This window comes from Drosophila simulans, chromosome 3L (assembly GCF_016746395.2).
Source record: "Drosophila simulans strain w501 chromosome 3L, Prin_Dsim_3.1, whole genome shotgun sequence".
Classification (NCBI taxonomy): domain Eukaryota; kingdom Metazoa; phylum Arthropoda; class Insecta; order Diptera; family Drosophilidae; genus Drosophila; species Drosophila simulans.
Window position 1 is genome coordinate 2,416,669 of NC_052522.2, and position 12,928 is coordinate 2,429,596.

A 12,928-nucleotide genomic window follows, 5' to 3' on the forward strand; every position below is an offset into this window, starting at 1 on the left:
TTGTGGCTGTTTGCTCTCATCGTCTGATAAGATATGCGATCTTACTACTATACTACTATTTGCTCTCTTGAGATGTGCTAACTGTTTCAATATTTGAATTTCACTGGGCATTCGTAATTGCTGGCCAAATATATCCCACAGATCACTCCCCACTCTCTCTTGTTTGCCTGTTAATTGTATTTGTATAATTTTTCCTCATTTTCGACTGCCTGTCATAATAAATTAGGCACAAAAAATTCGCCGAGCTCTTGCATTTGCTCAGCATTTGGCCAAAAAGGCCGGTATTTTATTCGAGCACATTCGTAAAATTCCATTTGGGCACTTGGCATTTGAAATGTGCGCAGCAGCTGTCAAATAAGTTGGTTATATGAAATAACAACGTGCATTACTTTCCGTAACGAAATAACCAAATTTTTCGTTTGAGTTCCCTCCGCACTTATGAGATTAATTTGGCCCTGTTCTACCAATTTTTACCCCACTCACACAGAGCATAACTAATCGCTCATGCCTTGGCAGTTGTCAAATGAGATTTGCATTTACATGCACAGTCACTGCCAAAAGTACGCGGCCAGCAGAAACTGCACTCATTGCCAGAGCAGAGCAGATGCTTGGCTATAAAAAGCAGGCAACCCTCACCTCACCTTGACACGGTTGTAGGTGTTTAGTGGGTGGGCATGGGGCGGCCCAAGATGAGGGGGCGTTCTGGGTTGGCTGTAGAGCATGCAATATATTAATCCGAGTGCTCAGGTGCAATTTAATTGCTGCCAAGATTTGCTTTTTTACGCGCCAAGTGCGGTGCGGGAAAAGTGAATTAGAAAAGCAAACACACGGATGGAAAGCGAAGGGGGAACTGTACACTCAAAAAAATAAAATATGAAAATAAGTAAGACACATTTAAAAGAATGTAATGAAAGTGCACCATCATATTTTGAATCTAAAAGGCTATGGAATTAAATCATTGCATACTTTTCACAACTGTTTCTTTAATTCCCTGTTTCTAAGTGTAATAATCCCCAGTTGGGCGACATCTTGCTGCATTAAGCGGAAATGCCATTGGGGGAATTGAGTTAACATTACTTTTCATTTGGCCCACTCTGACTCACGATTTTTTTCTCCCCTTTCATTCGCAGAAACCATTGCGGCCTCAAGTGACTTATCCACAGCACCTGCCACTGCCAAGACCAGCTGCCAGCCACCTGAGCCCTTGAAACAGAAGCCACCGCAGCAGCAGACCACCAAGGACTCGGAGGATTCCAGTTCACAGAAGAGCGCTCCAGTCCAGTCGTATCGTGGTCAGCATCCGCACTTCCACCACCACACCACGCCCGCTTACTACACGGATCTCCAGCTGAGGATCCACACGCCGAACGCATCGGATGTGGGCGCCTTGAACGAGAACTATCGAAGTGTATACAGTACTCCGAGCACCCAGCTGGTGGAACAGCGATCGTTTCCAAAGAGCTCCACGGCCACGAAGGACCCACCGCTGCCCATAAGCAATCCGGCCAGGGGAACATTTTTTCGTGGCGACTCTGCGTCCAGCGACAGCCACTCAAGACTCCGTCGGAGCCAGCAGAGAACCGGCAGCGAGGGACGCTTCTTCAGATACTCTCAGGGATCTGCGAGCCCTACCAAAGGTGAACCTCCAATCGGCCACGAAGGTGGTGAGCAGCCACCCGTTGTCGCCAGTCACTCCCCCATCACATCCACCAGCACCGCCACCATCAGTAGTTGTAACCCCGTAGAGCAGGCTAGTCCACCACCAACCGTAGTAAATCCCAGCGGATCCGGTCGCAACAGCCGGCACAAGCAGCGATTCCACAGTCGATCCCGTCGAGCGGTGCGCGTGCGCAGTGAATCGCGTCCGATTAGCGCCCTCTATGACATAATATGCAAGGAGAAGAACCTGGAAAACAGCAGCAGCAGCAGCAGCAGCACCGAGCAGGAGAAGAAAAAGGATCAGGAGCAGCCTAAGGCCACAACCGACAAGCTGGCGACCTTTTGGCCCCTCCACCATCACTACCTCAATCCCCCGATGAGCAGCGGCAACTCGGGCGGCAGCAGTGGCAATCCCAAGCAGCAGCAGCAGCAGCAACAACAGCTAGAGCAGCTTGGACACCAGACACATCTTGTGCTAGGAGCATCCAAGGAGTTGCCCGCGGGCAGCAGCAGCGATGAAGAGGGATGCCTGCGGAATCTCCACTCCAGTCGCAAGGTGACCAATCTTAATGCCAAGGCCACCTCTCTGCCACCCGAGGAAGGACTCTCGGGTGATGTCTCCCTGGAGTCGTCCTCCAACCGACTGAATCTGCGACTGGCCAGGAGCCTGGAGCCATCGGTCCGCAATATCAGTGCATCCGCCTCCAAGGAAGTACAGAGCTACGATGCTGGGGAGCCTGTGAATACCAATCGATTGTTTGTGGAACCGCCCAAGATTCCTCTGTCTGCCATCCGAAACACTCTTGACGATCACGACCTGGATATTGAGGAGTGCGACAGCACCACCCAGTTCGATCAGGGGGATGTCTACGATACCCTGGAACGCTGGAGCCAGGGGGTCAGCTTGGGGGCACATCTATTGAACGGCGCGAATGGCTACGATCAATCTGATCCCGAGGCCGACCATCAAACCGATCATCAGCATGCACATCAATCATTGCCAGTAGAACCCAAGTCTCATCACCATCAGCACCACCAGGCCACCAACGCGCGCAGGTAAGCCGGAGGGACCCCATCCCCGCATGGAATCCACCTCCCCAAAAACATCACAAGTCCCTAAATGTATCTCTATCTGTTGCGGGGGCAATTACGCGCATAATTAGCTTCCTTTTCGCCAGTCGTTAGCCGAGGAAAGGTTGTCCTGATTACAGGCAGGTGTTGTTGGGTATCGAAGCCCCCCCACCATGTTTAGTTATTCCAAGTCGGTTAATTACGCATCGATGAACAGCGGGGGCTAAAAAAATAGCAATTTATAATACATATATTATAAGATATATAATTTGTTTGTTTTTTGTAAACTAAAAGGTATTTTTCTAAACTCACTTTCTTTCTAACCAGAGTACCACTATAGTACAAAAGTGTTTTTCCAAATCACATTATTTTCTTTTCGTGCTATTTTTTTAACCGCCACTGTGATTGTGTGTGCTTTGATTGGAATTACTCGAGGGTCATCAAGCTGATTACCGTTGAGGGTGAAAGCGTTGTGTTCTCGGAAGTTGTGGCTGATTAAACAGCAAATGTAATGCGATTTTGGTTGTGTGTATAATTTTATTAAAGCTGGAACTAAGTTCCAAGCTAAACTCTCTCCACTTCTGAGAGTCTAATCCGTTTTAAGGCTGCACCTGTACCGCCATAATCCTTGGCGCACAATCAAAACAAATTGCATGTATTGTGGGCCACCTCTTTCTTGTTGAGATCCATATGCCATCTTCACTCGTATTGTTCGACGTCGCGTTATACAATGCGACTTGGCGGCCCTCTTTAAGCCGGGCCCCCAAACAAATCGAGATTCACAGAGGCAGGGGGCTTGTTAACAAATGAAATCCATGTATTGTTCGCCTCTTTTCCGTCGGGTGTTACGTGGTTCATTGTCTTGGGGTTGAGATTGCGATTGGGATTGGGAATGGTCTTTGGGCTTCGGTTTGGGATCGTATCGTATCGCGGCGGCGACATCTTCGACAATCGCGTCAGTGCGTGGAGTGCAATTCGCAGCGGCGGCCGGTGTTTGGTTCCATCAATTATAATGTGATATATCAAAGCGAATGGCACATTGACGCTGTTGTCGCTGTCTCCGAAAATGACCCCCAACCTCGGACCCACCACCTCCTCCTCCTCCTCATCCTCCTTGGATCCGCCGAAAGAAATCCGGCGTAGAAAGCACCTGTTTTACAGCCAAACCCGAAACTAGCGACAAGTTTTTCCAATGGGCTTTCGCTACAAAAATGCCTCATAAAAAACACGCGCAGCATTAAAGAAATGAAGATTGGGGAAGAGAAGAAAAGAGCCAAAGAGACAATTTTCTAAAAATGCATTCAATGTAGAATCTCGACGAGGAAAAATTTGAATGCACAGCAATTAAGTGTGGAATTTATCTGGGGCCCCGTTTGGGCCGTTTGCGGTGTCAACACCGTCATCCGATCACCTGCTGCGTCTGCTTGGGTATCCGTTTAATAGCCAGCCAGTTGGTGGCCAGATTGCCAGTTAGCCTGGCCCAGATCGTCGATGGTCTAGTCCTGGTTTCGCTTTCATCGCAGCTGTGGCGACTCCCAAAAAACGTGAAGCCACCAAAATGGATGAAAAAAAACAGCATCCACGAACTGGTTATTATCACTTTTCCTTTTTCCCCTGAGATTTTCCAACGGGTTGGAAAGTTCTCGGACATCCAGTAGCTGATACGTCATATGTGTCTTTAGCAATTTATACAATTTATGGAAATTTCCATTTGACGAACGGGCAAAGTCAAGCATCAAGAATATAAAACTGTGCGCATGGCAGACGAAGATCGTAATGATGATCACAGCGGAGATTGAGGGCCCGGGGAATACCCTTGAAAAAGACGTTCCAAGAAGTCCAGCCCAAATGTTGATTGCTGAAATTGCGGTATCGAAATCTAGAAAACAATTAAATTCAACCCAATTCCCTTTCAGTTAAACGGGTTATTTCTGTGATTTCATTTTAAGCTTCCCACTTCCTCTTTCCAAGTATCTGACTACGCATTCTAATGAAGCAGACATCCTAAGCCCGCAAAGTCGTGTAACTCAACCCAACTATCCCAGTTTTCATAACAATTATCGTGGGACTTCCTTATACAAATATTATCCTAAAGTCAGACATATTATTTTTCTTTGGGTTAATCCCCTAACCTACTTTCGCGATACTAGAATATCACTCCCTCGGGAGACTTTCCCGTGTTGACGATCGATATAATCATGCCCTACCTCTCTACAAGGACGGACTGAAAGATATTGTATCTGTGTATCCGTAAGACTGCCAGGCACGAGACATCATAAAGTACACAAAGCAAAAAGAGTGACATTGATGCGTCGCGACATTTAAATGTGCAGCCTGTCTACCTGACCAAAAACCAAAGGAAATACAAGCAAACTCACAGATAGACAAACCGACAAACTGACAGACAAAACGGGCAGCTAGACGAAGTCTTGCGCTTGATTGAATGTCTGCGACAAGCTGCAAAATTCTTCACTCGCTCGCTAAACAGATATGGGCAAAAGATGCATTGTCAGCCGAGGATGAGGAAGTGGCTCAGCTAAATGTGGCTATCATTTACAGACGTTGAGATACTTTGCTCGAGATACTCCGCTTGAGATACTCTTGGCTAGCTACCTGCGCACCGCCTTTTGCGCATGCGTGCAATAGTCACACCAATCCATAACAATAACAGACTTGTTACGCTTTGTTCTTTGACGGTCGGGAGATAGAGCCACGGCTTGTGCATATACAGATATATCTTGTATCTGACAAATACCGCTGCTACCTGGCGCAAATGTGCGAATTTTGCAGCGCTCTCTTTTCGCTTTTGAGTGAATTCGCTGCTCGGCGGAGTGACTTTGTTGCTGTTCTCTGTGTATCTGCAAGATACCAAGCGGCAAAACCCAAATAATAAAAAAAACAGCAACAACAACGAAAACCAACAAAAACAAATAACCGACAAAAAAGCAGCTCCGTGGGTTTCCACTGTGTTTGCTGGGCGAGCCGGCGGCAGTTGCCGAGCGTGTTTGCTGCCGTCTAGCCGTGCCGCATTTAGCGGAACTCTCGAGAGTTGTATCTTTGTATCTGCGATTTGTCGAATGGATATCTCGTTTCACAGCGACTGTATTTTGTTTCGGTGTTCTGATACTTCTGCTGCAGCGTCGCGTGTTTATTTCCGTGTAACTAAATTAATTTAGAAACCGCTTATGTGGGGAGTTCGAGCCAGCAAATATAATAACGTAATCCAACCGCCTCCGCAGATTCATAACGCGCACCACGCGTTCCGCCAGTCGCCAGAGCTCCGCCGGACACTCCCCACCTCCGCCGCTGCATCGCAGTGACGACTCCTCCAGCAGTTCACCCTCACCGACCCGCAGACGGAATAAGCCAGGTGGTGCTCCTGCCGCCACCGATCCACCATCCTCGTCGGCGAACGGGAATAGCTCCGCTTATGAGACGGCAGCCACCACTGTGATGACCCATGACCAGCAGCGAGATCCTCCAGTTGAAGTTCCTAAGGCTCTAACCGTCGAGCCACCGCAGCCAGAAGACATCGTCCTGGGCTCCTGCCCCACTGCATCTGCCCACTCAGGTGAGTCCTTGAGTCTCTAATCTGTATCTGTGTTTCGTTGTTGCTTGCGTGACGTCTCTGTGTTGCCTGTTTGTGTTTCGAGTTCCAGTTCGTCCATGAGCGTTTTGTTATGTCCTTGCTACCCCGCTTACTGATCCTTTGCTTCCAAAAAACAGTTTTCCATTCATGGCCTTGGCAGAGTTCTTTATTATCCTTGGGAAACTCTCTTCCCGCTTACTCCACGCATCCTGTTCGAATTTCATTGTTAGGAGGAGAATCCCATTTACCTTTTATATATACACAGCAACTTATTTGGGATATTAATATCAAATTACGTCTTGAGCTCCATTTATCATTATAAATTTGTAGATCAACACCAATCAAATTGTAGTTATATAATCGAAATTTCCTTCTTAATTACTGCTTAGATTGGTACAGGTTAATTACACAGTTCAGTAGATCATAAAATTAGACCAGCCATTTTTGGTCTATGTAATGATTTTTAAGCCTTTCATCATTCCCAGTCATCAATTTTTCAAGGTTTACATATGACTAATGATGCATCAGTTGTTGGATTACAATATTACGATCTTCTTACATTGAACCCTTAGTATCACAATAGATACAAATCATTTCTTCTCCGCTGGCTGGCTATTATTTGCCTTGATCGTTTTCTGATCTCACACTTCAATTTACCTTCGCTTAGCCCACTTTGCGAACATTACAAATTCATTAGTTCTTTGGGGAAACTTTCCCAACCAAAGTTCGGTAATTAGCCCGCCCCATGCCGATTCAGCCCTGAACCGTGGGCCTGTCAACGTTTTCTGCAAATTAGCCGAAAAATAAAGCCAAAAACTCCATCATCGGAAGAGGCGAGTCGCCGTGTTGCTTCGTTTCTGTTTCTTTTGCTTGGAACACTTAAAAGCAATTTAAACTAAATTAGATTTTTGTCGGCTTGCCAATCAAGCGAAAACGTTTTCTAGACAAATGTTAATTTGGCTCATGAGGCCTTCGGTCAAAACATTTAAATCAAATTGCAATTGAGCAACTCGATTCAAGTCGTCGAATCAATTCCAAAATGTTTTGACTGCCGAGGTTTCTCGAATGTCAGAAAAGTCTAACATTCCGAATTATTATATAAGAAGATAATTTGCGCAATTTTTATTCGCATTATGAGTGTCAGTGTTTCCCCAGAAATGCTTTTCGCAAACCTTCCCTCTGTATAAATGAATAAAATTGTTTGTCATTTGATAAAATCGATGCCCAGTCTTCACGCAACTTAGGCAAATGAAAGATGCCATAAAATTGCTAATAGACCCCAAACAAAACCCAAAACCCAACCAGACCGCTCTTCGACGACGAGAGCTGTGCCCAATTTTCATTTTATTTATCAATGAATGGATCGGACGGATCGGATCGGAACCGGGTTTATTATCAATGGCTGGACAAGGGTTTCATAAATTTTTGACAGTCGTCTCTGTGCGTCTGGCATAACGGATTGAGAAAGTCCGCCCGAAGATCGTTGACATAGATCCGATGGTTATGGGAAGTTTCCGTTTAATCGAATAGATTTAGTAAGCATTTGCGACCACACAGAACGAACGCGCAGCTGCTAAAAAATCAATAAACAACTATGATGCTGATGATGGCTATGATCGATCGCTCAGCCGTATCGATTTCGTTTCAATTGTTTTCGGCCTTTGTTTTGCCACTGCGCGTATTGATTTCAATATTTACCAATTTGGCAATTTTTGATTCATTTTATGTGGAATTAATTTGATTTTCGCGAGCTGTCTAGAGGGCCAACGATCGCCCCGAAAGTTTAGAGCGTTCACTGATCTCTGACAGCCAGCAGAAGGCAATGAACGGGCGGAACCCGGAGATGCTGGCAGATGATTTGCCGAAAAATGTTTTTCGCCCCTTTCTTTTGGCCCGTCTTCTGGGTGGATTATGAAATCTTTGGGGTTTTACATAAGCCACCACTTTGGGGGCCAAAACATCAAAGTTGAAATGGATTACAGAGCTTCCAGCTGTTTTGTTTGCAAAGAATCTATGGGGAAATCACAGATTCCTCATCAATTCGATGCCCAGACTTGAGATAATACTTTTTATGGTATTTTCGATTCGAAACCATTACACAAAGTTCCCACACTCAGAGCTCTTCAGCGAGTCATAAATTCTGGTTTATTTGTGAACGAAATCTAATCGCTGGACGATAATCTAATCGCTGGCTCTGTCAGTTTAATGTCCAATAAAGTCAGCAAAGCTAATACATCATCGTTAAATAGAGACCTAATGACCTGAGATCGACTCGAAAACTTTCGTTTGGCGCCTAATGCATTTCTTTTGTCCCAGAGACTTTCGCAACTATTTCGTGTTTGTCACCACACCAATCAATCTTAGCCAGCTAGCCATTAGATTGGAGCCGAGTTTTTCCCCCAGACACCCATATTTGCATTATGCAATCCAAAACCAAAACAACAGCAACAGCAGCAACCACAACAAGCAGCAATCATAAGCTTTAATGTCTCACTAAAACTCCACGCATTTTACCCTCCTAAAAAATGACAACAACAAAAAAACACATCAAAATGCTACAGCAGACAGCCAAAGTCGAGGAAAAGCTGGCAAATGCAGTATTAATTGCACCTACAGCCACAGCCACAGCACCAACAACAACTGCAACGCGCGACAACGCAACAGCAGCAGCAGCAACAACACCATCAGCAGCAACAGCAGCAGCAGCAAAAGCACTTGCAACAACAATAGCAAACAGCAACACGCCACGCCCATGCCGCCCCTAGCTAATGCCAACAAAGCCCCGTTAATTGTGCTTAAGACAGCCGCATCTGCAGCAGCAACGTCCATTGCAGCAGCAGCAGCAGCAGCAACATCCAGCGGCACGGCAGCAACATCTGCTGCTGGTTCGCCCGTCAAGCGTCGCAAGAATCCGCTGTCGCCGCTGCTCCTCGGCAGCCAGTGCCAGTCCACCATTGCGCCTCCGCAGGCCATTGCCAGTCCGCTCCTGAGCGGCGGCAGCTGCTCCTCCTCGACCACCTCGCCCCAATCCTCGCCAGCGGTTCGCACCACCAAGGCGAGTCGTCTGCGCGCCGCCGCGCTTGGTGAGTCTCCTCCTCCTCCTACCAGTCCATCTTCATCCCCGAATTGGTGGAGGTCATCAGGTTTTCCATCTGTCCAAATCCATTACCCCCGTAGCCTAACCACTGTAGTTTGTTTTGTGTGCACTTATGTTTTCTGGTAACACACAAACTTTCTCATGCAACCAAACCTCAATAAACAAAGGTTTAAAATCACTTCATATCTTTATAATCGATTTTATATATGAAAGTGTCTATAATAACAATTTTTAAGATTACATTTTATTTAATAACAATATCAGATTTCAATTCATCTTATTACCAACTGTCGGTTGAAACTCGTAATAGTTATTGTAGAGAATGGTTGTACGTGTTTCTCTGTGTTGCCACGCCTGCATTTCATCATCCTCAATATCGTGTGTGTTTCCCCTTCTTCTAACCCAACCCGCAGATAAAAAGAAGGAAGAGGAGCAGCGCCATCGCTACAGTTCGCCCGTTTCGCCAAGAGCCTCCAGCAACGGAGGAGTCCAAGCACAACGTCGTCTTAGCAACTCGGAGCTATCGCCCAAGTCGCCAGGTGCCAGTGGATTCACTTCGGAGCCAGTCGCGTCAGCCACTGCGAACAGAGTCCCCGCGAGATCTGCCTCCCATCCTGTGGACACACCGCCCACACAAAGGCGACAGCCTCTGGTTGCCGTAAGTTCGGGCATCTCCATGAAGCAGAGTCTCAGCGAGCTGCACTTCACGGGTGGAGCAGTCAGTCCGCCCAAGGCTACGGCGGAATGCACTCTGAGGATGCGACCACGTAGCTCCACGATGAGCACCGAGGACACGGAGAATGGCCGACGTGACCACTTGGCTAATCTGCAATTAAGTCCCGTGCAAAAGCAAAAGCGAACAGTAAGCGGAAACTGGAATTTTCATGAAGTAAACCACATTACAGGTTAAAGAGTCCAGTTGGAAACCTTCTTAACCTTCTAAAGTGGTTTATCTCCTGAAATTTAATTCTTGTTAATTGCTTATATTAATCCATCTATATTTTACAGCCCGAAGTGTCACCACGCCGTTTGGGAGATCGCGACAAGTCGGCCAAACGGAAATCGAATTTGAATCGTTCGTTGACCGAGGAAGCCACCAAGGATGGCGGTAAGTTGGCTGGAAACAGCAACGGATGCAGTGCAGCGACAGCAAACAGCAAGGGGAGATGATCAGCAGGGCACCAAATTTGGAACGCCTTCAAGCTTGAATAAGCATTCCAATGAGTCCGCAGCAAAGAGGAGAGACCTCATTATGATTCATTCGATCTTCGAGCGTCATGTGGCAACCATCGCCTCAGAATAATACGTATTTTAAATACCACTTTCAACACATTCACTTAAATCATTTTGTGCTGCGTCCAGAAAGCTTTTTCACCGAAAGAACTTGTGTAAAATATGTTAAAATCCAAGCTGTGCTGAGTCCCTACTTATTGTTATGCACGTGTTATGTCCAGAATCTGCTTATTTAGCTCATGAGATCCAACGAGTGGTTACTAATTCCTGATCTTCTCTTGCAGATGAGGTTGCATCTTCGACACGCCGACGCCGACGTCGTGAACTGGGAATGGCTCGTCCCCTGGTTCCGGGCGATGATGACGCCCTGAGAGATTTGCTAACGCCGCAGAAGAGTTCCTGCAGCGAGTCAACCAACTCCATATCCGAACCCCATCTCCAGTTCATACCAACCGTTCGTCATCCGGTGGTTCCGGTACGCACCATGACTGCTGTGCTGCCTGCACCACGACCACTTCATACTCCTGCAGCTCGCAACGTCACCCAGAAGTTCAATGAAAGGACCAAAACCGATCTGGCCGAGATCAAGAAGATTGCTGAGCAATCGGAGGCGCAGATGCAACAGCATTCGGTGGATGATAACCAGAAAATGTCAGCCATAATGCGCAGGAAGAGCACGGATGAGGGAGGAGCTGCTTTGGGGGCAACAAGCCAGAATTCACCACCTGCCCCAAACCAAATTGTATCCATACTGAAGAAGAAGGAACTTGGACTTGGCGAGTGCAACTCCAGTGCTTCAAGCAATCCCTCGCCGGTGACCTTCTCTTCTAGCGTGGTGGATCATCCTTTGGCTGGAGCTGGCCGCTGCAAACGGCAGGGAATACTCAAGAAGAGATCGAGTCTAGATGAATCGCGCTACTACTCCCGTTCGCATTCACCCGACGAACGTAGTATTCTCATTAAGTCGGCCAGGAGGAATTCCCTGGAGGAAGCGGGCACTGGACTGAGTCCGGCCCAGGCTCATGGAATCCTCAAGCAGAGCAGCTACGACAGCAGCAAGAGCGACGGCTGCCCTTCGGCCACGGAGAGCCAGCCACACAGTATCCTGAAGAAGAAGGACTCGCTATCAACACCTTCGGACGGAGGATGCCACAAGCATGTTTCTATATCGCAAGCTGTAACTTTGGCTGCTGCTGAACTGGCTGCCCATGATGGAATCACCTTCGATGATGGTGAGGAGCATGAGATACGACCGATCCTAAAGCAGGAGAGCACCTCCAGCGAGGAGGCTGTGCGTCCGCCAAAGCCCATACTCAAAAAGAAATCCTTTGGCGAGGCTGATGAACACGAAATACGTCCTATATTGAAGAGCTCTCGTAAAAGCAGTCGAGAGGAGTTCGATTTGAGTGGCTTGGAAAACGAGGTCAACGATTCCCTTTCGTCAATCCTAAAGACAGACTCGCCGTCCAAGCGTCGGTCGCTCGGTTCAGCCTTGCATGATTTGGAGGAGTCCACCACTTCTCCGAGTTTGCTAAAGAGGCGCACCCGTTCGTTGGAACGTCAAGATGTCCAGCCTGGCATGGATTTGGCAGCTGCACTGGATGCCATCGCCACCTCGCAGGCTGCTCCCAGCACCCCGGTGGACTTCGTGACCACACCAACAAGTATATCGGTGGCGGAGCGGATCAAGCGCATGGAGATGCTATCGACGCCCACTTCCCGTGCGGCGGGTGGGGCCAACAGCAGCTGGGAATCGCCACTGCAGGCAACGTCAGCGGAGCGAGGAGCACCCACCACCCCAAGGGTTCTCAAGCCAAGTGTGCTGCGCAGGGATTTGCAGAGGGAGCGGTACAAAACGCAACCCGTGACCAACGAGGAGATGAGCTTGTAAGTCAAAACTAATTGCTACTGCTCCGTTTTAGGAGTATTACACTTTATGAAAAACTATGAATATGGATGATATGAAAAACTTCATAAATATCCTTGTCGGGACAGTATTTTCCAGAATTTCCATTCAAATTGCCACATTCTCGCTCACAAATTGCGCATACGTCGTGTGGCCCGTCAAGCTGTCAACTGATTCTGCAGCGAACGCCAGTTCACGCTTCGTTGGTCCCAAGAATTCCAGCCCCCGAATCCGAATCCCAATCCGTATCCGTATCTGTGTTTGCGTGGAGCAATATTTGTCTATATACTCGCATTCATTGCTATTTTTGGTCCGCCGAGCACATTTCTGGCTGGCACTTGGCCGAGCCTATAAATATTTATACCATCATGGT

The 12,928-nt window shown here is 47.4% G+C and overlaps 1 protein-coding gene across 17 annotated transcripts in view; it reads left to right on the plus strand.

The window, feature by feature from the left end:
* Nucleotides 1–12,928, plus strand: part of LOC6736492 (supervillin) — a 110,811-nt gene that overhangs the window by 54,503 nt on the left and 43,380 nt on the right. For 8 of the 17 annotated variants that reach the window (XM_039293719.2, XM_039293724.2, XM_039293717.2 and 5 more), the window contains 6 exons: nucleotides 1,131–2,715; nucleotides 5,970–6,301; nucleotides 8,881–9,402; nucleotides 9,830–10,278; nucleotides 10,425–10,524; nucleotides 10,934–12,536. In XM_039293719.2, coding sequence (XP_039149653.1) covers nucleotides 1,131–2,715; nucleotides 5,970–6,301; nucleotides 8,881–9,402; nucleotides 9,830–10,278; nucleotides 10,425–10,524; nucleotides 10,934–12,536 — 4,591 coding nt within the window. Of the gene's footprint in view, nucleotides 1–1,130; nucleotides 2,716–5,677; nucleotides 5,889–5,969; nucleotides 6,302–8,880; nucleotides 9,403–9,829; nucleotides 10,279–10,424; nucleotides 10,525–10,933; nucleotides 12,537–12,928 lie in introns of those variants that run through there. The other 9 variants (XM_039293718.2, XM_039293722.2, XM_039293728.2 and 6 more) reach the window with 4 other exon arrangements.